Source organism: Caretta caretta, chromosome 28 (genome assembly GCF_965140235.1).
Source record: "Caretta caretta isolate rCarCar2 chromosome 28, rCarCar1.hap1, whole genome shotgun sequence".
NCBI classification, from domain to species: Eukaryota; Metazoa; Chordata; order Testudines; family Cheloniidae; genus Caretta; species Caretta caretta.
Genome location: NC_134233.1, coordinates 1,046,829 through 1,072,508, shown reverse-complemented (window position 1 = coordinate 1,072,508; position 25,680 = coordinate 1,046,829). Strand labels below are relative to the sequence as shown.

The 25,680-nt window shown below is 62.1% G+C and overlaps 2 protein-coding genes across 4 annotated transcripts in view; one reads left to right on the top strand and one right to left on the bottom strand.

The window, feature by feature from the left end:
* Nucleotides 1–420: 420 nt before the first annotated feature.
* Nucleotides 421–13,341, bottom strand: RNF167 (ring finger protein 167). 2 transcript variants are annotated; one of them, XM_048834033.2, is made up of 10 exons: nucleotides 13,160–13,341; nucleotides 11,067–11,201; nucleotides 10,863–10,943; nucleotides 8,357–8,479; nucleotides 7,960–8,047; nucleotides 7,503–7,593; nucleotides 6,819–6,924; nucleotides 6,219–6,312; nucleotides 2,266–2,346; nucleotides 421–2,129 (listed from the first exon to the last, which is right to left on the bottom strand). In XM_048834033.2, exons 2-10 carry the CDS (start codon nucleotides 11,157–11,159, stop codon nucleotides 1,816–1,818), a joined length of 1,071 nt encoding a protein of 356 aa, XP_048689990.1. In that variant the 5' UTR covers nucleotides 11,160–11,201; nucleotides 13,160–13,341; the 3' UTR covers nucleotides 421–1,815. The 2 variants fall into 2 exon arrangements, with proteins under 2 accessions (XP_048689990.1, XP_048689991.1); XM_048834034.2 differs by having other exon boundaries at nucleotides 11,067–11,178.
* An 8,354-nt stretch (nucleotides 13,342–21,695) lies between these two features.
* Nucleotides 21,696–25,680, top strand: part of SLC25A11 (solute carrier family 25 member 11) — an 11,749-nt gene continuing 7,764 nt past the window's right edge. The window contains exon 1 of one of the 2 annotated variants that reach the window (XM_048834038.2): nucleotides 21,696–21,719. Coding sequence is in view for 1 of the 2 variants with exons in the window: in XM_048834037.2 (XP_048689994.1) it covers nucleotides 24,039–24,115 (77 nt within the window). In the remaining variant the exon portion in view is untranslated. Of the gene's footprint in view, nucleotides 21,720–23,953; nucleotides 24,116–25,680 lie in introns of those variants that run through there. The other variant, XM_048834037.2, reaches the window with a different exon arrangement.

Genomic DNA, 25,680 nt, shown 5'->3' with positions numbered 1-25,680 from the left:
GGGGGTCTGCGCAGCCCCAGTTGTGGAAGGTTGGCAGGGGGGCTGGGCTGGGCCTGGCCTGGGGGGGAGCCCCCAGCTGAGCGGCTCCAGACCTTCCTGGACCGAAGAACCTTGTTGCTGCCAATGAAGTCGTCTTAAACACCCTGCCCTGTGCCCGCTGCCCGTGAGCGAGCCACCCAGGAGCGTGTGCCTGACCCACATCCAGTTGAGTCCTTCTCCCCGCCCCGCCCTCATCCGCTGGGGCTGGCTCCGAAACCGTGCCCCCCCCCAGTCGCAGCCCCTCTGGACTCCGGCACTGCGGGACGAAAGGGGGCTCCATACAGTGTGCTGGGGGGAGGGGGGGTGATGGTGTGTGCAGCGTGTCTCCCCCTTGCACCCAGCCCTGCCCAGTGCACGTGACCCCAAAGAGTCACCAGTCAATACAGGGCAAGTATCTTTTATTCGAAGAGGTGCCCTGACCTGCCAGGCGTGCCCTGGGTGCATGGCCGGGGTGCCTGGCGTGACACACCCCACAATTGGTTAAAAAAAGCAGCCAAGGAATGAGCTCCAGTAAGCCCCCCTGGGGGTTATGGGTCATAGTGTGAAGGGAACAGGCCCCAGGGGCCGGGACAGACAGACAAGGTGTTAATGGCCCATAAGACCCCCTGGGGGGCTAAAAGCACAAACAGGCACCCCCCCCCATTTTGGTCCAGGACTCTGAGGAGTGAAGGTGGGGGGGAACCATGCTGCACCCCTAGTTAAGTCACACCTGCAAATCAAAAGCAGGAGCTGGGGTCGGGCTGGCCCCTGGGGCTAAGAAGGAAGGGCTGAAATGGCTCTCAGGTTAAAGGGGGGTGTGGCAGAGACAGGGGAGCCCTGCAGGAGGGGGGCCCATGACGCTAAAGGAAAGCAGTCCCTGCCCCCTGCTAGCCTCCTAATGGGCGGAAGGGGGGTAGCCACTGGGGGCAAGGACAGGTCTGGCTTTAGTCCACCCTTCCTGGGGGCTTCAACAGGACAGACTCGGGCTGAGCCAGACAGATGGGCTATACCCCATGGAATTATAGGTCCCCCCCCACCCTGGCATATGGTAGCCAAAGCTTCCCACTGCTCCCAGGGTACAGCCACATTCTTCTAGCCTGGAGTGGGGGCCAGCCGTGGGGGGCCAGCGGGGTCTCTAGCCCCCCTCCTCCCAGCTCTCCGCCCCAGAAAGAGTGGGCCTGCCCCTGCGTCCTGCTGCGGGACCATGAACTGGGGCAAAGGGGCAGTGGCGGCTGGCCAAAGCCCCCTCTCCCTAATCCCAACAGCTGGTGCGAAGTGGGGCGGGTGCCCCCAGGGGGAGGCCAGGAGCAGGGCCCAGGCGCAGGCAGGAATGTCACCCGGCCACAGTGTTTACACCCAGCCGGCTGCTGAGCCCCGGAGGGGGGAAGGGTGGCTGGTTTCTTCAGGGCTGTGTGCTTCCCCCTCCCCGCCCCCGCTGAGAACCCAGGAGTCCTGGCTTCCGCTCCCACCCCCACTGCACCTGCTCTAACCCACCAGCCCCCACTCCCCTCTGGGACAGGGGAGAGAATCCATCTCCCCCCATGCCCCTCATACCCCGAGCTGTGCAAAGCCCCCCCTCCGTCCTGCAAAGCCCTGACACCCCGTGTCCCACAGCCTTGGCACGTAATGGATCCCCCGGGGCGGGGCTGCAGGTCCGAAGGGAAGCTGGGGGTCACCCCGGTCCCACAGGAAGGGGGTCCAAGCCTGGATCCCTGGCGGGGGCCCCTGTTTTGTGCACAGTTTAAAATACAAAGAAAGATTGGGGGTAGAGGCCCCCTGGGGAGTCCATCCAGGGGGTCAGACAAGGATGCTGTCCCCCAGGCCCTCAGGGCGCTGCCCCTGGGGGGTGGCCAGGGGCCCCTCCTCAGAGCCTTCCTGGCCGGAGGGCGGGCCCTGCGCCTCGGCCATGCTGCCGAAGGAGGGGGTGCTGGCGGCGGAGGAGGGGCCCAGCAGTGGGGTTCGCTCCGAGTGGGGCTCCTCCTCCTCGCCCCGCTGGTGGCCCTCGCCCTCCGAGTCTGAGTCCTCGGCCGTCCGCAGCACTCGCTGCTTGCACACCGGGCAGGTCTTCTTGGTCTGCGTCAGCCAGGGGTCCACGCACCGGCAGTGATAGGCTGGGGGAGGGGGACAGCAGTTACACCCCGCCACCAGGAGTGGAACCCAGGCGTCCTGGCTCCCAGCCCCTCCCTGCTCTAAACCCCCAGCCCCCCTCCCCTCCCAGAGCCGGAGGGAGAACCCAGGCGTCCTCACCATGGGCACAGGGCAGGATCCGCAGCCGGTCTCCCTCCTCGTACTCATCCAGACAGATGGCGCAGACGTCATACTCGTCCCCTGGCAGAGAGACGGGAGGGAGCCGTTAGCCCTGACATACGGGGGAAACTGAGGCACAGGGAGGGGGTGGGACCAGGGCAAGCTCATACAGTGAGAGGATAACAGCCCTGCATCCCAGAGCCAGAGAGAGAACCCGGGAGTCCTGGCTCCCAGCCCCCTCTGCTCCGACCCACCAGGCCCCGCTCCTCTCCCCAAGCTGGGGAGAGAACCCAGGAGTCCTGGGGACAGGTCTAGAATTGTGCTTAGTCTGTTGAGACTTAGGAGCAATGAAACACACATGGCAACGTCTCCCTAGGGACATGTATTCACAGGAAGGTGTCTGAGGCCAAAATCCTCCTTTCCACCCACATCCCTGCCCCAGAGGTGGCCGCGTCTCAGCGCCGGGCGAGGGGTCCCTGTGTCACCAGCCGCCCTGCCCCAGAGGTGGCCGCGTCTCAGCGCCGGGTGAGGGGTCCCTGTGTAACCCGCTGTCCTGCCCCAGAGGTGGCCGCATCTCAGCGCTGGGCGAGGGGTCCCTGTGGAACCTGCTGCACCGCCCCAGAGGTGGCCGCATCTCAGCGCTGGATGAGGGGTCCCTGTGTCACCAGCCGCCCCGCCCCAGAGGTGGCTGCATCTCAGGGCCAGGCGAGGGGTCCCCATGTCACCCGCTGCCCTGCCCCAGAGGTGGCCGCATCTCAGCGCCGGGCGAGGGGTCCCTTTGTCACTCTCCGCCCCGCCCCAGAGGTGGCCGTGTCTCAGCGCCGGGTGAGGGGTCCCTGTGTCACCTGCCGCCCCGCCCCAGAGGTGGCCGCATCTCAGCGCCGGGCAAGGGGGTCCCTGTGTCACCAGCCGCCCCGCCCCAGAGGTGGCTGCATCTCAGGGCCAGGCGAGGGGTCCCCATGTCACCCGCTGCACCGCCCCAGAGGTGGCTGCGTCTCAGCGCCGGGTGAGGGGTCCCTGTGTAACCCGCTGCCCTGCCCCAGAGGTGGCCGCATCTCAGCACTGGGTGAGGGGTCCCTGTGTAACCCGCCGCCCCGCCCCAGAGGTGGCTGCATCTCAGGGCCAGGCGAGGGGTCCCCATGTCACCCGCTGCACCGCCCCAGAGGTGGCTGCGTCTCAGCGCCGGGTGAGGGGTCCCTGTGTAACCCGCTGCCCTGCCCCAGAGGTGGCCGCATCTCAGCACTGGGTGAGGGGTCCCTGTGTAACCCGCCGCCCCGCCCCAGAGGTGGCCGCATCTCAGCACTGGGTGAGGGGTCCCTGTGTATCCCGCCGGCCCGCCCCAGAGGTGGCTGCATTGGATGACAGAGGCCTGGGACCCGAGGCCCATTTCAGCTCCAGGGCTCGAGCGTCTCAGCGAAAACAGGAAGCTCCGGCTCCCGCCCCAGCGCCTACCCGGGAGGGGAAGCGGTCAGAAGGGGCTGCGGAGTAAACCCAGCCGCTCCGGCTCAAGCCCTTATAAGGTAAATGCGAGCGCTCCCCTGGCGCTTCCTCCCCTGGCGCTTACTCAACCCGAGAGCACCCCGCTCAGCCGCCCCGCCAGGCGGTGGAACGGCTGCAACAGCTCCCTGGGAAGCAGGACGCCTGGGTTCTGCTGACAGCTTGAGGGGGAGGGGGAGACTGAGGGCTAGAACCTGGGAGCCAGGACTCCTCCGTTCTCTCACCAGTTCTGGGAGGGATCTGGGGGCTGGGGGCTAGAAGGGAGGGGGCTGAGAGCCAGGAGGTATTTTTTGCATCCCTTCCCCCTTCTAATGGCAGAAATAGAACCCAGGAATCCTGTCTCCCAGCTCCCCCTACTCTAACCCACCAGGCCCCACTCTCCTCCTACAGCCAGGGAGAGAAGCCAGGTGTCCTGGCTCCCAGCCCCTCCCTAGTCTAACCCGCCAGGCCCCACTCCCCTCCCAGAGCGGGGAGAGAACCCAGGAGTCCTGGCTCCCAGCCTCCCCTGCTCTGACCCACCAGCCCCCACTCCCCTCCCAGAGCCAGGAGAGAACCCAGGAGTCCTGTCTCCCAGCTCCCCCTACTCTAACCCACCAGGCCCCACTCTCCTCCTACAGCCAGGGAGAGAAGCCAGGTGTCCTGGCTCCCAGCCCCTCCCTAGTCTAACCCGCCAGGCCCCACTCCCCTCCCAGAGCGGGGAGAGAACCCAGGAGTCCTGGCTCCCAGCCTCCCCTGCTCTGACCCACCAGCCCCCACTCCCCTCCCAGAGCCAGGAGAGAACCCAGGAGTCCTGGCTCCCAGCTCCCCCTACTCTAACCCACCAGGCCCCACTCTCCTCCTACAGCCAGGGAGAGAAGCCAGGTGTCCTGGCTCCCAGCCCCTCCCTAGTCTAACCCGCCAGGCCCCACTCCCCTCCCAGAGCGGGGAGAGAACCCAGGAGTCCTGGCTCCCAGCCTCCCCTGCTCTGACCCACCAGCCCCCACTCCCCTCCCAGAGCCAGGAGAGAACCCAGGAGTCCTGGCTCCCAGCTCCCCCTACTCTAACCCTGGAGGCTGGGCAAGGGCTGGCAGCAGCAGGAAGCCAGAGCCACAAGCATCAGCCAGGGAAGCCCCTGCCCCATTCCCCCCACAACAGGGAACCCGCAGCAGCTGGATCTGGAGGACAGAGATCCAAGACTTGGGGGGGCTGGCGAGGAAACCTGCCCCTGACTCCTGCCTGCCCAGGGCCCCCCAGAGACTGTGGGGAGCTCAATTCATGGGGGACTGGGGGCTCCCACAGCCCAGGGAGGGGGTGGGTGTCTCAGCATCGGGGACTGGAGCCAGCAGGGCGGGCTGACCCCAGAGTGTCCCCCCGTCCCCCCCCGGCCTGCCAGTCTGGGGAAACATTTCACAGCCGTGAGGTGACAAGTCCTCAGGTCACTGCGGTTAGCGCCCCCCGGCTCCAGAGCTGGGACAGGGCTGAACCGGCTGCTGCAGCGGGGGGAGAGAACCCAGGCGTCCTGGCTCCCAGCCCCCCCTGCTCTAACCCCCAGCCCCCACTCCCCTTCCAGAGCCGGGGAGAGAACCCAGGCGTCCTGGCTCCCAGAGTGTGAGCCTGCAGTGAGCATGCAAGGAATCCCAGCCTGGTTTTGACACAGGGGAAAGCGGGTGCCTCGGGGGGTCCCCCAAAACACGCAGTAGATATGTGAGCCCAGAGGCTGCAAAGGGGGCTGGGAGCTGAGGCGGGGGCGTACTCGGGGGTGGGGGAAACGCTCAGAGCTGGTCTCACACCCTCGGTCACAGCCGCTCGCTCCCCGGCCTGACGCCTCCCCGCTTGGGGTTTGGCTGCCGGAAGCCGGACACAGGGTGATTGACCCCCCCACCTGCCTCGCACAGACACGGGGACTTTCCAGCGTCCCGTGCTGGGGCTCAGACAGGCACCCCACATCTGTGGAGGAACCCACAGCCCCCAGCTTCCCCTCTCCTGCACCCACAAGGGGGCACCCTTAGACTCCTCCCGGCTGCCTCCCAGCTGGAGGGATTGTTCCTTTGATCTGCCCCCTCCCCAGAGTGTGAGGGGACGGGATCTGATGGCCGGCCGGCCCCGCCTTGGGATCCAAAAGGGGCTGCGGAAGGACAGACGGCCGTGGGGCAGGGGGCCCCCCTGCTGGGGAGAGGCTGTACTGCAGCCTGGATGGGTGAGGGGCAGTTTTGGGCTGGGCTGGGGGACGTCCCAGCATGCAGTGCTCTGCCCCCACTGCATGCTGGGAAGGGCCCTGCCCTGCCACCTGAGAGCCCATCCCTGGGGTGGGGGTGCCAGGATAAAGAGGGCTCAGGGCCAGCCCAAGACCCCCCCATGCTGCGGCCACCTCTAGGGACCGGCTTAAGCCTCCTGCTGGGGCATTGGGGGCCCTGCCCGCCGGGGAGAGGCCCCCCCCGCACACAGCACCCCCTAGCGCCGCCCTGGTGGCCAGTTACCTTTCTGATACTTGTGGGCGGGGATTTTCCTCAGCTGGTCCTTCGAGAGCCGGTGACGCCGCAGCCTCTTCCGGTGCTGAACACAGCGAACGATCTGCCAGCCAGACCGGGGGGGTGAGGGGGTTCCAAGACTTCCCAGCCCCCCATCTAACCCCCCAGCCCCCACTCCCCTCCCAGAGAGGGGAGAGAACCCAGGAGTCCTGGCTCCCGGCCCCCCCTGCTCTGACCACTAGCCCTCACTCCCCTCCCAGAGCCAGGGAGAGAACCCAGGAGTCCTGGCTCCCGGCCCCCGCTCCCCTCCCAGAGCCGGGGAGGGAACCCAGGAGTCCTGGCTCCCGGCCCCCCCTGCTCTAACCCACTGGCCCCCGCTCCCCTCCCAGAGAGGGGAGAGAACCCAGGAGTCCTGGCTCCCAGCCCCCCGGCTCTAACCACCAGCCCCCGCTCCCCTCCCAGAGCTGGGGAGAGAACCCAGGAGTCCTGGCTCCCAGCCCCCCGGCTCTAACCACCAGCCCCCGCTCCCCTCCCAGGGCCGGGGAGAGAACCCAGGAGTCCTGGCTCTCCCGCCCCTTGCCCCGCACAGTGTGGTGGGACGTCACTCACCAGGATGGTGCACATCACAGCAATGATGATGCCGACCACACCGGTGAAGGGGATGAGGTAATAGCCCAGCGGGAAAATGTACTCAGGGATCAGGATAATGTGTGCGCTGGGGGACCGGAGACAGTGGGGTCAGTCAGGGTGGAGATGCTGGCCACTAGCCCGCACTCTGCCTCCAGACCAGAACCCAGGCGTCCTGGCTCCCACCCCCAACTCTAACCCACCAGCCCCCACTGCCCTCCCAGAGCCAGGGAGAGAACCCAGGCGTCCCGGCTCCCAGCTCTAACCCACCAGCCCCCACTGCCCTCCCAGAGCCAGGGAGAGAACCCAGGCGTCCCGGCTCCCAGCCCCCAGCTCTAACCCACCAGCCCCCACTGCCCTCCCAGAGCCAGGGAGAGAACCCAGGAGTCCTGGCTCCCAGCCCCCCCTGCTCTAACCCCCCCAGACCCCACTCCCCTCCCTACTGATGGAGCCCCTGGGGGGCACCCAGGGAAAGCACGGGAAGCCACGCTCATCTGTCCCACATGCACTCCGAGCGGGGGGCCTGGCCCCCGCTGGGATTCCTCCAGGCTCGGAGGCTGCGGTGGGGACAGGAGGAAGATGGGGGTCTCCCATGGCTCACGGCGTTTCTCTGCAGGGGGCCCAGGCCACACAGCGCCCCCCCCCCGCAGGCGGGCAGGTGCCTACCCCTTCTCATAGCTGAACTTGGAGCGCAGGTAGTCGGAGGCTGTCTCCCCCACGAAGACCGACGGGATAGCAATTTGCTCCCGAATCCTCTCTGTGGGGCAGAGAGATGGCAGAGGGGCTCAGCCAGGCCCACAGAGAACTTCTTGACCCACACCCGGGGGACGTTAACCCCTCAGACAGTGGGTTCGCTCTGCCCAGAGCTCCCCTGGGGGGGAGGTGGGCGGCGTGGGGACCCCAGCAGCAGGGGAGGTGGACCGGGCGGATCCTGGCAGTGGGGGGAGCCAATTGGGGGCGGAGAGCGGGAGTCTCACTCCTGCACCCCCGCTGCTAGGAGTTGCCACAATCCAGCCTGCACATGGGAGGCGGAGCGCCTCCCTGGGGAGCCCTGAGAGTAACCCCACGCATGCCAGAACTTGGGGGCGGAGCCTAGGGAAAGCCCCTCCCCTGCCCCACTCACCATCATTCCAGGCCATGTTGAGCAGTTTGTCGGAGCCCGTGTTATGCACCACGGCGGCGTCGAACCCGGCCTGCTGTGCGTGCAACACCTAGAGTGGGGTGGGGGGGACAGGTCAGGGGGGGCAGCGCCCTCCCGCAGCCAGGGAGAGAACCCAGGAGTCCTGGCTCCTGGCCCCCCCACCCTAACCCCCCAGCCCCAGTCCCCTCCCAGAGCTGGGGGAGAACCCAGGAGTCCTGAGCTCAGTGGATGTGTGAGAAGGGCTATCAGACCTCGTGGTTCAGGGCACAACCTGGGTGGGAGGTCAGGACAGGATCTGTCTGGAGGTCCTGTCTTTGGGCTGGGCTCCCCCACGGCTGCCCCCCAGCTCCCCGTCACTGCCCCCCGAGACCTCCCCCACCTTGATGTCAAAGTTGCATTCGTATCTGCGAATGAGGGCGATGAACCGGGTGGCGTTGCTGGAGTCCGGGGGCCCCTCGATGGGCTGACAGGCGTTGCTGGGCTTGGCCTCCACCAGATAGCCCTGGAGCAAAGCAGGACATCAGAGTCAGTACCCCACAGGCCTGCAGCCAGGCAGGATAAACCAAGAAGAGAACCCAGGAGTCCTGGCTCCCAGCCCCCCTGCTTTGACCCACCAGCCCCCACTCTCCTCCCAGAGCCAGGGGGAGAACCCAGGAGTCATAAAAAAGAGGCTTACAAGAAGTGGAAGATTGGACATATGACCAGGGAAGAGTATAAAAATATTGCTCGGGCATGTAGGAATGATATCAGGAGGGCCAAATCGCACCTGGAGCTGCAGCTAGCCAGAGATGTCAAGAGTAACAAGAAGGGTTTCTTCAGGTATGTTGGCAACAAGAAGAAAGCCAAGGAAAGTGTGGGCCCCTTACTGAATGAGGGAGGCAACCTAGTGACAGAGGATGTGGAAAAAGCTAATGTACTCAATGCTTTTTTTGCCTCTGTCTTCACTAACAAGGTCAGCTCCCAGACTGCTGCGCTGGGCATCACAAAATGGGGAATAGATGGCCAGCCCTCTGTGGAGATAGAGGTGGTTAGGGACTATTTAGAAAAGCTGGACGTGCACAAGTCCATGGGGCCGGACGAGTTGCATCCGAGAGTGCTGAAGGAATTGGCGGCTGTGATTGCAGAGCCATTGGCCATTATCTTTGAAAACTCGTGGCGAACGGGGGAAGTCCCGGATGACTGGAAAAAGGCTAATGTAGTGCCCATCTTTAAAAAAGGGAAGAAGGAGGATCCTGGGAACTACAGGCCAGTCAGCCTCACCTCAGTCCCTGGAAAAATCATGGAGCAGGTCCTCAAAGAATCAATCCTGAAGCACTTGCATGAGAGGAAAGTGATCAGGAACAGCCAGCATGGATTCACCAAGGGAAGGTCATGCCTGACTAATCTAATCGCCTTCTATGATGAGATTACTGGTTCTGTGGATGAAGGGAAAGCAGTGGATGTATTGTTTCTTGACTTTAGCAAAGCTTTTGACACGGTCTCCCACAGTATTCTTGTCAGCAAGTTAAAGAAGTATGTGCTGGATGAATGCACTGTAAGGTGGGTAGAAAGCTGGCTAGATTGTCGGGCTCAACGGGTAGTTATCAATGGTTCCATGTCTAGTTGGCAGCCGGTATCAAGTGGAGTGCCCCAAGGGTCGGTCCTGGGGCCGGTTTTTTTCAGTACCTTCATTAATGATCTGGAGGATGGTGTGGATTGCACCCTCAGCAAGTTTGCAGGTGACACTAAACTGGGAGGAGAGGTAGATACGCTGGAGGGTAGGGATAGGATACAGAGGGACCTAGACAAATTGGAGGATTGGGCCAAAAGAAATCTGATGAGGTTCAACAAGGACAAGTGCAGAGTCCTGCACTTAGGACGGAAGAATCCCATGCACCGCTACAGACTAGGGACCGAATGGCTCGGCAGCAGTTCTGCGGAAAAGGACCTAGGGGTGACAGTGGACGAGAAGCTGGATATGAGTCAGCAGTGTGCCCTTGTTGCCAAGAAGGCCAATGGCATTTTGGGATGTATAAGTAGGGGCATAGCGAGCAGACCGAGGGACGTGATCGTTCCCCTCTATTCGACATTGGTGAGGCCTCATCTGGAGTACTGTGTCCAGTTTTGGGCCCCACACTTCAAGAAGGATGTGGATAAATTGGAGAGAGTCCAGCGAAGGGCAACAAAAATGATTAGGGGGCTGGAACACATGAGTTATGAGGAGAGGCTGAGGGAGCTGGGATTGTTTAGCCTGCAGAAGAGAAGAATGAGGGGGGATTTGATAGCTGCTTTCAACTACCTGAAAGGGGGTTCCAAAGAGGATGGCTCTAGACTGTTCTCAATGGTAGCAGATGACAGAACGAGGAGTAATGGTCTCAAGCTGCAGTGGGGGAGGTTTAGGTTGGATATTAGGAAAAACTTTTTCACTAAGAGGGTGGTGAAACACTGGAATGCGTTACCTAGGGAGGTGGTAGAATCTCCTTCCTTAGAGGTTTTTAAGGTCAGGCTTGACAAAGCCCTGGCTGGGATGATTTAACTGGGAATTGGTCCTGCTTCGAGCAGGGGGTTGGACTAGATGACCTTCTAGGGTCCCTTCCAACCCTTATATTCTATGATTCTATGAGTCCTGGCTCTCAGGGCCCCACCCCGCTCTAACCCACTGGACCCCACTCCCCCCCCCAGAGCCGGGGAGAGAACCCAGGCATCCTGGAGCCCCCCTGCTCTAACTCACCAGTCCCCACTCCTCTCCCAGAGCCGGGCAGAGAACCCAGGAGTCCTGGCTCTCAGGCCCTCCCCTGCTCTAACCCACTGGACCCCACTCCCCTCCCAGAGCTGGGGAGAGGCTCCAGGCATCCTGGAGCCCCCCTGCTCTGACCACCCGACCGCTGGATCTTGCGGCTACGCACCACGAGTCCTTCCCTGGGCAGCAGGGCCCCGAAGTGGGCGGGCAGGTCTGAGAAGTCCATGCTGGCATTGTGATCCCTCACCTGTCGGGGCAGGGAGAAGGATCAGGCTGGCATGAGAGAGGCTCCGGTTCCCCCCCAATCTGAGCACTCCCTGGGTCCCTGCCCCCACACTCTCCCCCCTCCCCCTGGCCCTTGGCCACTCACCGCGTGGATGTAGGCGTCTGCCGGGGGCAGCAGCAGGCAGGTGCGGAGCAGTAGGGCCACGACGGGGCTGGGGAAGGCACGCTCGGGCCACATCCTGGCGGCCGGCGGAGCCCTGCAAGGGGGAGAAGCGGGAGCCTGGCGCGGGAGAGCCGGCACGCACCCCCCTGTCAGAGACCGTCCCTGCCCCAAAGACCTTCCACAACACGGGCCGCGAGGGGAAACTGAGGCCAGAGGGGCAGGGTGGCCAGGCCCGGTCAGGCCCCGTTGGAGTCTCGGATCTGCCCCCCCACATCGCGTCCCCGGAGGGCAGCCGCCGGATCCGCAGCAGCCTGTTTGCCCGGAAAGACGGCCCCGGGGCTCGCAGCCGGGACAAAGGGCCCATTGAGCGCCCACGAGGCCGCGCTGTGGCAGGCAGACGTGAGGCGGGCACTGGCAGTGAGCCCCTGATAGCAGCGAGGTAAGCGGGGGCCCTGATCCCAGCTGGGGTCAATGGACCGTCGCTCCTCCTCTAACCCACTAGATCCCACTCCCCTCCGGGACAGAACCCAGGCATCCTGGCTCCCACCCCCCCCTGCTCTAACCCACCAGCCCCCTCTCGCCTCCCAGAGCTGGGGAGAGAACCCAGGAGCCCTGGCTCCCAGCCCCCTCTAACCGCTAAACACCACTCCTTCTTGATGAATGGCACAACGCGGGGGCCCCGATCTCGGCTGGAAGGTGCGGTCAGCGCAGGGCCCGGCCCCCCAGGGGCCCTGCACTCAGCTGGAGGGAGGTGCGGGGAGCCCTGCCTGAACAGGTCTGGGCGTGGACCGGAGGCTGACGCTCTTGGTTTCCTGGCCCAGGCTGGGAGGCGCTTGGCTCAGCCCAGCTGCGGGCGCAGCGGCCTGGCTGCCAGGAGCCTCCCTGTGCCAGCGGCACTGAACCAAGGAGCAAAGTTCAGGGGCGCTGACGGGTTTATGGCCAAGAGCGGGAACGAAGAGCTGGCTGGGAAGTGGGCAGGGCCAGGACTGGGGGGGAATTTCCCAGCTGGCACCTGGGTGACATGAGTTGGGAGGGTCTCAGTCCAGTTCTAAGATTGGGGACTGCAGCGAGATTGGGGTCCCCCAGGCGGTCGGGCATCGGAGGCACATGGGGCTGTCCCTACTCTGAAAGCTTACAAGCTAACTAAGCGAGACGGACAATGGGTAGGGAAGGGAAACCGAGGCACGGAGGTGCTGGGACTTGCCTAGCAGGTCAGTGGCCGAGCTGGGAACAGAATCTGGGCGTCCCGAGGCTCAGGCCGTGCCCGCTAGCCCATGCTGCCAGTCCGAGGGCTGAAGGGGTCACGCAAACTGAGCCCCTTTTCCCTACGCTAGGGCAGGAGTATGAGGGGAGCTGTGTGTGTGGGGAGCCATGGGACCAGGGAGCTGCTTCAGGACTGCCCTCAATCAGTGCTGAGATGCAGCCACCTCTGGGGCGGGGCGGGGCGGCAGGTGACACAGGGACCCCTTGGCCGGCGCTGAGATGCAGCCACCTCTGGGGCAGGGCGGCGGGTGACACAGGGACCCCTCGCCCGGCATGCAGCCACCTCTGGGGCAGGGCGGCGGGTGACACGGGGACCCCTCGCCCGGCGCTGAGATGCGGCCACCTCTGGGGCAGGGGGGCGGGTAACACAGGGACCCCTCGCCCGGCGCTGAGATGCAGCCACCTCTGGGGCAGGGCGGCGGGTGACACGGGGACCCCTTGCCCGGCGCTGAGATGCAGCCACCTCTGGGGCGGGGCGGCGGGTGACACGGGGACCCCTTGCCCGGCGCTGAGATGCAGCCACCTCTGGGGCAGGGCGGCGGGTGACACGGGGCGCTGAGATGCACCCTTGGCATTACCCCCCTGTCCTGGCTGGACCGAGTATGGTCCCCTCTGTCTGAGCCCCCAGTCCCCACAGGACCCCCTCCCCAAACGGGAGATCCCAAAACCCTGCAGCACCCCCTCCCCAGATGGGGGGATCCCTTCTATCAGTCCCCCCTCCTCAGCATCCCCCCTCTCCTTTCAGCCCCCCCTCCCCAGCAGCACCCCCTTATCTAGGGGGTGTCTAAGTGGGGGGCCACCCCCGCACTGACCTGCTCTGGCTGGCTGGGGGTGCCTCCCCTGGTCAGTGCTGGCTCATGGAGGCGCAGAGGGTCTGTCCCCTGGAGCAGGGCTGAGTCAGGAACAGGGGGTCCCCCTCTGGCTGGGGGGGGTGTCCCCTCTGGCTCCTTCTGTTTACAACTCTCCTCTCGGGAACATGGGAGGTACAAGCTCTCGCGAGAGGAGGAGGAGCAACCCTTCCTCCCCTCCCCCCAGTAACCCGGACGCCTGGGTTCTTTTCCTGGCTCTGGGAGGGGAGTGGGGGCTGGTGGGTTCGAGCAGGGGGGCTAGGAGCCCGGACTCCTGGGTTCTCTCCCCGGCGCTGGGAGGGGAGTGGGGGCTGGGAGCCAGGACTCCTGGGTTCTCTCCCCGGCTCTGGGAGGGGAAGGGAGCCAGGACTCCTGGGTTCTCTCCCCGGCTCTGGGAGGGGAAGGGGGGCTGGTGGGTGAGAGCCAGGGGGGGCGGGGAGCCCGGACTCCTGGGTTCTCTCCCTGGCTCTGGGAGGGGAGCAGAGGGTGTGGGAGCCAGGACTCCTGGGTTCCATCTGGAGCTCTGCAACTAACTTGCTCTGTCCCCGCCCGGTGCCTCGGTTTCCCCCCAGCCCTGGGCCGGGCGAGGGCACGGCCGTGTCCCTCTGGGGCTGAGATGCTCCTGGGCCTGGTCAGGTCACCCCGGGGCCGGGCTGTGAGGGGCCTCGTAGGACAGGCCCTGCCCCGCGAGTGCAGCCGGGCCGGGGCTCCCCATGGAGCCCGATTGGAGTGCCTGGCACTCGGGGACGCCCCGGGCCCCTCTGGTTTAACCGGGGCTGCTCCCTCTCGGCACGTCCTAGGCCCCGGCCCAGGGAGTCAGGCGGTCCTTATCTCGGACCGGGGGGGGTCTGGGCAGCACCCAGCACAATGGGGAGCCCCCAATCTCAGATATGGGGTCAGCATGTCACCTGGCACCACGGGGACCCCAGTCTCGGATGGGGGGGCGGGGGGGTCTGTGCAGTGCCTGGCACAGCAGCGGCACGTTTTCCGTTCGGTGTATTTTTCTTGTGCGTGTGTGTCGTGGTCGGAGTTGCTGGGCACGGAGCGCACCGGGGCCGGGCCTCCTCTGTTCCCACCTGCATTTGCGGTCAGGGTCTCTCTTGAGCGGAGCCGATCTGTTTATTTGATGCGAGAGCAGCAGAGACTGGATACGCTCAGCCCAGGCCCGCTGTATCATCAAACCCCTGCCGATCTCTAAGCGGATCCGTTGCGCTGGGTACGGGCCGTACGAATGCCTGCAGGGATTTCAGGGCTGCTGCATGGTGATTTTACGTGTTGTCTTGCGGGTCATTTGCTTTCATCCAGGCTGCCCAAGCCCTGGGGTTTGCAAGGCCACTTAGAGAAACACGCCAAGCTTATTGGGCAGAGCATGAAAAAAACAGATACCACGGTGTGACGGACTCACGGACGCCTGGGAAAAACTCGAGTGCCGTGGGGCTGCTGGTGTGCTGAGATCACGTCCTGTCTGGTATTGTCTCATTGTTTTCCCTGCCTGTCCGATGCCATCTGTTCTCTCTCGTCCGAGACATAGGCTGGGAGCTGTGACGGAGCGGGACTGTTCTTAATGTTTCCTCTGAATAGTGTGGGGGTGCCTCAGTTTCCCCTAGGCAGTTCTTAAGTATCTAGGGGGTGGGATAAGGGTGTATGATCCTTGCAGAGCCCTAGAGGGCAGGTGTGGGCAGGGGTCTGGACACAGAGAATGGCTGACACCCTGTTTCCTGGCCACGGATGGCCTGGCCCGTCCCTCCTGCAAGGTGAGAGCTAAAGGGTTGTAGAAGAAAGGAATCCGGTGACCTCCTGGCCCGGGAAAGGAACAAAGCCCAGAGGAGGGGGGGGCTGGAGGGAGTTTCAGTTTGGGGCTGGCTGGAGACATGGACTGAAGGGCAGATGGGCTTGTCTGGCTCACTGCCCCCCAAAATGGACCCGGCTGAGGGGTCCTGTTCTCTGTACCTACAAGCTCTGTGTCAGACCACGTCCCCTGTCGTCTAATAAACCTTCTGTGTTACTGGCTGGCTGAGAGTCACGTCTGACTGCAGAGTTGTGGGGCAGGACCCTCTGGCTTCCCCAGGACCCCGCCTGGGTGGACTCGCTGGGGGAAGCGCACGGAGGGGCAGAGGAGGCTGAATGCTCCGAGGTCAGACCCAGGAAGGGGGAAGCTGTGTGAGCTGCGTGTCCTGCAGACAGGCTGCTCACAGAAAGGCGACTGCCCCAGAGTCCTGACTGGCTTCGTAGGGAGCCGTTCCAGAGCATCGCCCGGGGACTCCGTGATAACCGGTGGCAGCGGTGGGATGTACTGCACCCCGTGGATGGCGCTTCCTGCAGTAAGTGATGGGGGAGCAGTAAAATGAAGGGGGATTGACGAGTACAAGGCATGCAGAAGGCTCGGAGAGGAGCGGTTTCAGGGGGCGGTTAACCCCTGGGAGTGTGTGACCAGCGAGAAGGACTGTGCAGTAATGGGGTCCCCCTGGGGACTGCAGTGAGCAGTCTCAGGGGCGGAGGAGCCTGCGGCTCGGCCCTGGGAGAGAGAAGGACTTTTGCAGTAACAGGGTTCCCCTGGGGATTGCAGCGAGCAGTCCAAGGGGCGGAGGAGTCTGCAGCTCGACCCTGGCAAAGAGGTGGTGACCTCGAGAAGGGCTGGCACACTAGGGGTTCTCCCTGGAAACCGTGGGGAGCTGAGAGCACACAGGCCTGTGAGTCCACAACAACTTGGGAGGAGCGGAGTGACAGCCTGTCACCATCTCCTTAAGAAGGACATTGTAACCCTGTGCAGAAAGAGAGGGTTGAGCATTGGAAAGTTCACCAAAGCAGAGTTAATCGTGCAGCTGGAGGAGGATGACTGCTCTAAGGAACAGATTCCTGACCCCAAATGGGGCTATAGCAGGATCTGGGAGCAGCTGGAGCGGGAGCCAGGCATCCCCAAGACTCCTGTCCCCGACCAGACGAGGGTCTTCACGATCGGGTTCCCCATCGGGGGATCGAGACGGACGGGATTGGAGCTGAGTCCGAGAGAGCAAGAGGACTGTGAGAGACAGCGAGAGCCCGAGAAAGAGCTGCAGAAGCAGCAGCAGCATGAACTGGCAGTGGTGGGGCGGAGAGGCCTAGGGGACCGCCCCGGGGTGAGTGGGGATAGATCCCGGGGGGCCAGTTCCGCAGGGAACCTTGAGACTAAATTGCTGCCCCTGGTTAAGGAGTGGGGGGATGTGGATGCCCACCTCACTGCCTTTGAGCAGGCTGGAGATTTGAACCAGGGGGACCCTGCGGAAAAGCCCTGGTGTCTAGCTCCCTTGCTGGGTCCCAAGGCCATAGACTCCATCAGCCCGATGGGTGGGGAGGTGGACAGGCTCCCACTCCTGGTCCCAGCCTATATGTCTGTGTGGAGTTTCCTGGGGCCAGGCCCCTCGGACCCCCAGTGGGAGCGGAAGGTGATGGTCAATGGGGAGACATTCCTGGGGTGGCGAGATCCTGGGACAGAGAGAACTGGTGTCAGGCCCCGGGTGGTGCAGCCTCAGATGCTGAGGGGCTGGGTGAGCTGGGTGAGGGTCCCAGGGACGAAGCCCCTCGCCCTGCCTATGGCCCAGATCCCTGTGCAGACCCAGGAGAGGTGGGGCTGGCTGGTCGTTGGGGTTCTCGAGGATATCAGCTGTGAGACCCTGTTGGGGAGTAACTGTGTCTCTTATGGGGGTGGGGGGGTGAGAAAACCTGGATTTGTGCTGGAAATGGCCCACCTTGATTATCATGCACATTGTAGGGAGAGTGGTCACTTTGGATAAGCTATTACCAGCAGGAGAGTGAGTTTGTGTGTGTGGTTTTTGGAGGGGGGTGAGGGAGTGAGAGAACCTGGATTTGTGCTGGAAATGGCCCACCTTGATTATCATACACATTGTGAAGAGAGTGGTCACTTTGGATGGGCTATTACCAGCAGGAGAGTGAGTTTGTGTGTGTGGTTTTTGGAGGGGGGTGAGGGAGTGAGAGAACCTGGATTTGTGCTGGAAATGGCCCACCTTGATTATCATACACATTGTGAAGAGAGTGGTCACTTTGGATGGGCTATTACCAGCAGGAGAGTGAGTTTGTGTGTGTGGTTTTTGGAGGGGGGTGAGGGAGTGAGAGAACCTGGATTTGTGCTGGAAATGGCCCACCTTGATTATCATACACATTGTGAAGAGAGTGGTCACTTTGGATGGGCTATTACCAGCAGGAGAGTGAGTTTGTGTGTGGGGGGGTGGAGGGTGAGAAAACCTGGATTTGTGCTGGAAATGGCCCAACTTGATGATCACTTTAGATAAGCTATTACCAGCAGGACAGTGGGGTGGGAGGAGGTATTGTTTCATGGTCTCTCTGTGTATATAATGTCTTCTGCAGTTTCCACGGTATGCATCCGATGAAGTGAGCTGTAGCTCACGAAAGCTCATGCTCAAATAAATTGGTTAGTCTCTAAGGTGCCACAAGTCCTCCTTTTCTTTTTGTGTCTCTTTGGGACAGGATCCAGGCCCTGCTCCTGTAACGGCCAAGGGTTTGAATTTGAATCCAGGGAACCAATCGGCGGAGAGGGAAATGGTCAGTGAAAATGCAGATGACCTGGCTGGCAGCAGGGAGGAGCTGCTAGGCTCAGGCTACCTGCCTGCCTGTAACCAGACCCCTGGGGCTCCCCGCCCCCCTTGCACACCGGAGAAGGGGCTCACGCTGGCTCTGATGCTGTGAGGAAAGCAGCGAGCTCGCTGCCTGCCCCCACTGGGACAGCAAGGGCAGCGCTGAGCACAGTGAGAGCTGAGACCCCAGCTGAGTGGGGGAGACACAGGCAGGGCAGGGGATCTGTGGGGAGTGCCAAGGTGCTTGGTAAGGAAAGTCTGGATGAGCCTAGGCAGCCTTGTGAGCTGATGGCTGTGTCTAGTCAGCAGGATAGACCAGGATAGTCAGCAGGGTGGGAAGGCGAGGAGAGTGGAAGATGAGTGTCCCTGGACCTTACCTGTTACCTGGGGGGAGAACTGTGACAGTGAAGCAAACGTGCCTATGTCTGTCAGGGGTATTGACCTGCCTATGGAGGGAACTACCCTGATCTCCAAGCAGTTGTCTGCCAACAGCCTTGTGTGCTGGGACAAGGGGAATGAGATCCCAAGCTGTGTGTCTGGGAAAGGAGAAAGTGTGTCCGGCTCTTCTTTGTCTGTGGAGCAGACAGAAGGGGCCTTTCAGTCTATGATGGTTGAAGGTCGTGCAGTTGTCTCAGAGCTGGTTCTGGATTCAGCTAAAGCCCGGGAAGGGAAGGGTCCTAAGTTTGTGTCTGCTCGGGAGAATGGCCCTGTTACTAGATTGCATCCAGTTAGTAAAATCTATGCAAAATCCCAGAGCCCAGACAATTCTGGTGCTTGTATTTTGCCTGTTGCTAGTGTGTTGTTGGGAAAGGGTGGAGGAACTCTGTCTAATCGGGGTGAGATCCTAGCCAGGGCACAAGGAGAGCAGAAAGGTGATTTGATCGTGTTATCTACTGAGGGTGTGGAAACCTGTAGCAGAAGGAAAAGATTCCTGAACTTGTGTGTGGCAAAGGGAAGGAGAAAGGAGCTCTTTCAGACAGGGTGTGTTTGAACCTAGCACCGTGGGGTGCTGGGCCGTGACGGGGGCTTCTGAGCACTACAGTAAAGCACCTCGTCAATAATAAGATGACGTAATTAGTCTAAAGAGGGTTGGGTCAGGTTGCACTAAGCAAAAAACCCCAGGGTGCTGTTGGGAGATGGAACCTGTGATTCAATCAGGGGTGCCCTCACCCCCAAGGTCTCTCATTTCTAGGGGGCACCCATCTGCAGGGTGGGGGGCTCTGTAGGGGGCACTAGTCCTGACCCCAATGCCCCAGACGGTGCTAGGGGGCACGGTGCTGCAGGGGGCGCTCTCTCCCCTGGTGTCAGTAATGACCCCCATGCCTGCTCCATGTTCTGCGCCTTGCTGCCAGGCTCTCTGGCTTGTTCTGGTGCATTCACGTTTCTCTGCCCCTGGCCGGGCAGCCTGCAGGTTCCCTGGCTGCCCCACGGAGCGAAAAGCCAGAGGAAAGTCTCTCTCAGCTCAGCCAGGGGAGAAGTGAAACCGAGTCTGGGACAAGGATTCAACGTGCCAGCCTCAGAGCCAAAGGAATTCACGGTATTCTTGCCAGCAAGTTAAAGAAGTATGGGCTGGATGAATGGACGATAAGATGGATAGAAAGCTGGCTAGATTGTTGGGCTCAGCGGGGAGTGATCAATGGCTCCATGTCTAGTTGGCAGCCGGTGTCAAGTGGAGTTCCCCAAGGGTCGGTCCTGGGGCCGGTTTTGTTCAGTATCTTCATTAATGATCTGGAGGATGGTGTGGATTGCACCCTCAGCAAGTTTGCAGGTGACACTAAACTGGGAGGAGAAGTAGATACGCTGGAGGGTAGGGATAGGATACAGAGGGACCTAGACAAATTGGAGGATTGGGCCAAAAGAAATCTGATGAGGTTCAACAAGGACAAGTGCAGAGTCCTGCATTTAGGACGGAAGAATCCCATGCACCGCTACAGACTAGGGACCGAATGGCTCGGCAGCAGTTCTGCAGAAAAGGACCTAGGGGTGACAGTGGACGAGAAGCTGGATATGAGTCAACAGTGTGCCCTTGTTGCCAAGAAGGCCAGTGGCATTTTGGGATGTATATGTAGGGACATTGCCAGCAGACCGAGGGACATGATCTTTCCCCTCTATTTGACATGGGTGAGGCCTCATCTGGAGTACTGTGTCCAGTTTTGGGCCCCACACGACAAGAAGGATGTGGAAAAATTGGAAAATGTCCAGCGGAGGGCAACAAAAATTATTAGGGGGCTGGAACACATGACTTACGAGGAGAGGCTGAGGGAACTGGGATTGTTTAGTCTGCGGAAGAGAAGAATGAGGGGGGATTTGATAGCTGCTTTCAACTACCTGAAAGGGGGTTCCAAAGAGGATGGAGCTCGACTGTTCTCAGTGGTAGCAGATGACAGAACGAGGAGTAATGGTCTCAAGTTGCAGTGGGGGAGGTTTAGGTTGGATATTTTGAAAAACTTTTTCACTAGGAGGGTGGTGAAACGCTGGAATGCGTTACCTAGGGAGGTGGTGGTTTTTAAGGTCAGGCTTGACAAAGCCCTGGCTGGGATGATTTAGTTGGGGATTGGTCCTGCTTTGAGCAGGGGGTTGGACTGAGGTCCCTTCCAACCCTGATATTCTCTGAGTCTAAGGAATCCCAGCCTGGGAGTTCATTCCCCCACACCTGCCCCATTGCTCTGCGAAGGCCAGGTACCATGTTACCCCCCAGCCCAGTCGGGTCTCCCCTTCCAACCAGCTCACAGAAAGAGGCACAGAATTTGGTGCAAAACAAAACTAACGCACGTGACTCTGCATGCAGCATGCAGCGCTGTTCAGCCCGAGGAGCAAAACCCGCTTTGCCAAGATTGCCCACCCATGGGTGCTGGCTCCTGGCACCCCCCTGCTCTAACCAGGAGACCACACTCCCCTCCCAGAGGCAAGAATAAAGCCCAGGAGTCCTAGGAGAGGGTTAGTGGGCATCTTCTTCCTAGAGACAGTTGGGCCCTTTTTATTTGCACGGGCTGTGCTGCCATCTCATGAGCGATGCACTCAACAGCCGTTCACGCCCCAGCTAGTAACCGGAGAGCACTTTCCCTCCCTCGGGGAGGCTGTCCTGTCTCAGCTGCAAAGCCACACGAGCAGGGCGCCTGGGGTGTGTCTACGCGGACTGTGCTTCGACTCCGGTTTGAGCCCGAGCTCCTGTTCCGTCCACACGCCAATCAGTCTGACTCAGGGCTAGAGTCCTGCTGTGAGCTGGGTCCAAGCCCTGGCATTTCGCAATGTGGATGCAGCTTGAGCCACCGACCCCCAGTCAGAAGGGCTATGCAGCGCAGTTGTGGACGCATTAGCACGACTGTGAGACCCGGCTCCAGCAATTGTACACCCAGGTTTACAATGCAGTGTGGATGCTCCACTACGGGCTTCAAAACACCGGGTCCACTAGCCTGGGCCCCACAGCTCTGGGCTCAGTGCAGACATACTCCTGGATGCCCTGATGATTCAGGAGCACGAGGCCCTGCATCTTGTCCCTGGAAGCTTTGCTAGTGGTGGGGGGGAGGGATCTCCTTGGCAGATACCTGGAGCTGGGGATCCCCTATTCTGACCCCACCCAAGTCTCCCCTCCCGTGAGCCGCTCCGCCCCATGGAGGCAGAGGAAGCAGTACAACGCCTGGGGGTGAGGGGTGGCACAAAGCGCTGCTGGACCCTGCTGGGGCGTGCCTTCCAGAGATTGCTTTGAGCCTTGAGGGACTGCACCAGCCCCCGCCGGGCAGAGCAGAAGGGCTGAGACTCAGCGCCACCCCCATTTCTTAATTCTTATTTCACGGTGTTCAGCCCCCAACCCACTGAGAGCTGCGGTTCCAGCTGCTGTTTCTAATTGCTCTCTGTCTGCGTAGCAGTCCAGAGCCTCGAGCAACGGCGGGGAAGATAGCTGCTATTTCAGGAAGCTAGAGGGATGCAGGAAGCTGGTAAGGGGGGGGGGGCAGGGGCCTGGAACAATTTGTACAGTGGGGGTGCTGAGACGCATTGAATCAAGCTGTAAACCTTGGAAGTGATGGAAACCACTTCAAGCCAGGGGATGCGGCGGCTCCTGTGGTCGGTAACCATGCTGAGTAAAGCTGATGTGGAAGCGCTAAAGGCTGGTGTCCCTGCGGGGGCACCCCATACCCTCATAGGTAGAAGTTGGAAGCGCGTCACGAGTGAGCGGTAGCTGGCAGGGGTGCAAAACTGGCAGCCCTCTGGAGCACCCATCCGATCCAGCCGGGCCCCGCGAGGAGCAGATCGAGGTGCCGGGGTAACCCAGATCCAAGCTGTAGCGGTTTGTCTTCGGCGTGTCGTTCACACGCAGGGCATCTGAAATGACGAATTGCGTGTGTGTGTCCCCGGCTGGTAACGACGGGTACTGGAGTGCTCAGAAGTGAATGGCACACGTGTAGTATCGAGAAGGGGCCTACGTCGAGCTGTGGTCTCTTGGCAAGGATGGAAATTCATGTCTGTGCAAATACTGTCAAAGAGGGGGAAATCAGTAGCACAGTACTGGGTTACACAGGACTCCTGGGTTCTCTTCCTGGCCCTGGGAAAGGAGGGGGATCTAGTGGGTTAGTGCAGGGGGGATGGGAGCCAGGACTCCTGGGTTCTCTCCCTGTCCCCAGAAGGGGAGTGGAGTCTGGTGGGTTAGAGCAGGGGGACTGGGAGCCAGGACTCCTGGGTTCTGTCCCCAGCTTGGGGTTGAGGGGGGTCTCGTGGTTAAATCAGGGATGTCTAGGTACTGGTGGTTGAGCATTGATTGCCAAGTATTATTTCCGAGGGAAGCGATGTTGGCAGTTGATTGTTAATGCCAAGTATTATGTTTGAAGAGGTGGTATTGATTGAGTATTAATCCACAACGATTGAGGCTCAACCTCCAAGTATTATTTTTGAGGCGGGCGATGGTGGTGGTTGAATATTAATCTCCCATTATGTCTGAGGGGCCAGCATTGGTTATTGTGAGTATTAATCTCCTGGTGCTTCTAAGGGCCAGCATTGGCAAACTGAGGATTGACCTTGACCCCTACGTATCATTTCTCAAGAGATGTTAGTGGTTGAAGACTGACGCCTGAGTATTATTTCCGGGGAGCGTGCGGAGTATATATTCCCTCCCGGGATATTTCTAGAGGACACTGTGCTGAATATTGATCCAAGAGTACTATGTCTGGGGCCACTGAGTATTTATCCCCTGGGGTGTTATTTGTAAGGGGCAATATGTGCAGAGTATTGATCCACAAGTATGATTTGAGTGGTGCTGTCCCTGGAGTATTTATCCTGGGCGGGGGGGGGAGGGGGAAGTAGGTATTTCTAGGCCAGAGTGAGTACTTTATTATTCATATCTGTGGAGTATTTTCCTATCTTCCCCAGGGTGTTATTTCCTGGGGACACCATGAGCTGAGCATGCCTGGGGGAACACCGATCCCTGAGTATTATTTCTGGGGTGGGTGTAGTATGTACCCTGGCCCCCGAGTATTAGCCACGTGTGGTGCTGTTCACAGAACATGCATCCCCTGGGCATTATTTGTAGGGGGCAGGGGGTGTCAAGTATTGATCCCCAAGTATTATTGGGGGGGGACACACTATTTTTTGGCCCAGCATAACTGGGAGCTGAGCATGTCAGGAGGACTTTGATACCTGAGTATTACTCGGGGGGGGGGATGTGTGCGTGCGCCCCTCAGTATGTATCCTCGCGCGGGAGTATTACTCCTGGGTGGTGCTGCCCCGGAGTACCCCCCGCTGAGTATCCCCGGGAAGGCTCACTAGGTGCCGAGTATCAATACTCGAGTACTGTTTGCTGTGGGGGGGGGGGCGCGGAATACTTCCCCCCGGGGGTGTTATGCGCAGGCGTCCCCCTGCCAGTGTTACTTCTGGGGGTGGAGTATTTGTCCTCCCCCACGCCCCGAGTATTACTTATCGCTGGCCGGGGAGTACTGCACTACTGACCCCGCCCCCTCCTCACGGGCCGCGCGCGCCCCAACGGCAACGCCAACCGCCGTTCCCGCCAAAAGCGGCGGCCCCGCCGCCACGCGCGCAACCCCCTCCCGCCGCGGGGAGGGCAGACGGCCTGGCTGCGCGCGCAGCCGCCCCTCCCGCCCGCCCGCCTCGGGAAGCGTCGTTGGCTGCGCGCGCAGCCGGGTTTGGCCCCGCCCCGCCCCGCCCCGCCGCGTGCCGGGGCGCTGTTGGCTGCGCGCGCAGCCGGGCTCGCTCGCTCCAGTCCCGGCGCCGGAGTCACCTTGGTCCCGGCCCGGCCGGACCCGGCGATGGCGGCGGCGGCGGCGCCCGAGCGGCCCCAAACCTCCCCCAAGGCCGTGAAGTTCCTGTTCGGGGGCCTGGCCGGGTGAGAGACCGCGCGCGCGCCCCCCCCCCGCGCCCCCTTCCCCCCTCCTCGGGGCCCCTCCCCCCCGGCTCACGCCCCTCCCCCCTCCTCGTGACCTTTCCCCCACAGCGCGACCCCTCCCCCCTCCCCGTGACCCCTCCCCCACAGCGTGACCCCTCCCCCCGGCTCACGCCCCTCCCCCCTCCTCGTGACCTTTCCCCCACAGCGCGACCCCTCCCCCCCACAGCGCGACCCCTCCCCCCGGCTCACGCCCCTCCCCCCTCCTCGTGACCTTTCCCCCACAGCGCGACCCCTCCCCCCCACAGCGCGACCCCTCCCCCCGGCTCACGCCCCTCCCCCCTCCTCGTGACCTTTCCCCCACAGCGCGACCCCTCCCCCCTCCCCGTGACCCCTCCCCCTGGCTCACGCCCCTCCCCCCTCCTCGTGACCCCTCCCCCCCTGCGCTTCCCTGTTGGGGCTTGGGGCGCTCCTAGAGCCCTGCATGGCCGCGTCCTCTTCCGGACTCAGCCTCCTTCGCTCCCCCTCAATTCCTGCCTCTTCTCAAACGCCCCATAGCCCTGGAGACACGGGACCTTTGGGAGGGGAGCGAAGTCTAGCGGGTTAGAGCTGGGGGAGCCAGGACTCCTGGGTTCTCTCCCCCGCTCTGGGAGGGGAGCGGGGGCTGGTGGGTGAGAGCGGGGGGGCTGGGAGCCCGGACTCCTGGGTTCTCCCCCCCGCTCGGGAAGGGGAGCGGGGGCTGGTGGGTGAGAGCGGGGGGGCTGGGAGCCCGGACTCCTGGGTTCTCCCCCCCGCTCGGGAAGGGGAGTGGGGGCTGGTGGGTTAGAGCAGGGGGGCTGGGAGCCAGGACGCCTGGGTTCTCTCCCCGGCTCCGGGAGGGCAGTGGGGGCTGGTGGGTTAGAGCAGGGGGGGCTGGGAGCCCGGACTCCTGGGTTCTCCCCCCCACTTGGGAAGGGGAGTGGGGGCTGGTGGGTGAGAGCGGGGGGGCTGGGAGCCAGGACTCCTGGGTTCTCTCCCTGACTCCGGAAGGGGAGTGGGGGCTGGTGGGTTAGAGCGGGGGGGCTGGGAGCCAGGACTCCTGGGTTCTCCCCCCCACTCGGGAAGGGGAGTGGGGGCTGTTGGGTGAGAGCGGGGGGGCTGGGAGCCAGGACTCCTGGGTTCTCTCCCGGCTCGGGAAGGGGAGTGGGGGCTGGTGGGTTAGAGCGGGGGGGCTGGGAGCCAGGACTCCTGGGTTCTCCCCCCGACTCCGGAAGGGGAGTGGGGGCTGGTGGGTTAGAGCGGGGGGGCTGGGAGCCAGGACTCCTGGGTTCTCCCCCCGGCGCTGGCAGGGGAGTGGGGGCTGGTGGGTGAGAGCAGGGGGGCTGGGAGCCAGGACTCCTGGGTCAAAGGAGTACTTTTGGCACCTTAGAGACTAACCAATGTATTTAGTCTCTAAGGTGCCACAAGTCTCCTTTTCTTTTTGCAAAGACAGACTGCCACTGACTCCTGGGTCGTGTTACACAGGTGAAGCATGCAGAGGTGCGGTTATTTGCCCAAGGTCACAGAGGGTCAGTAGTTGCTGGGAACAG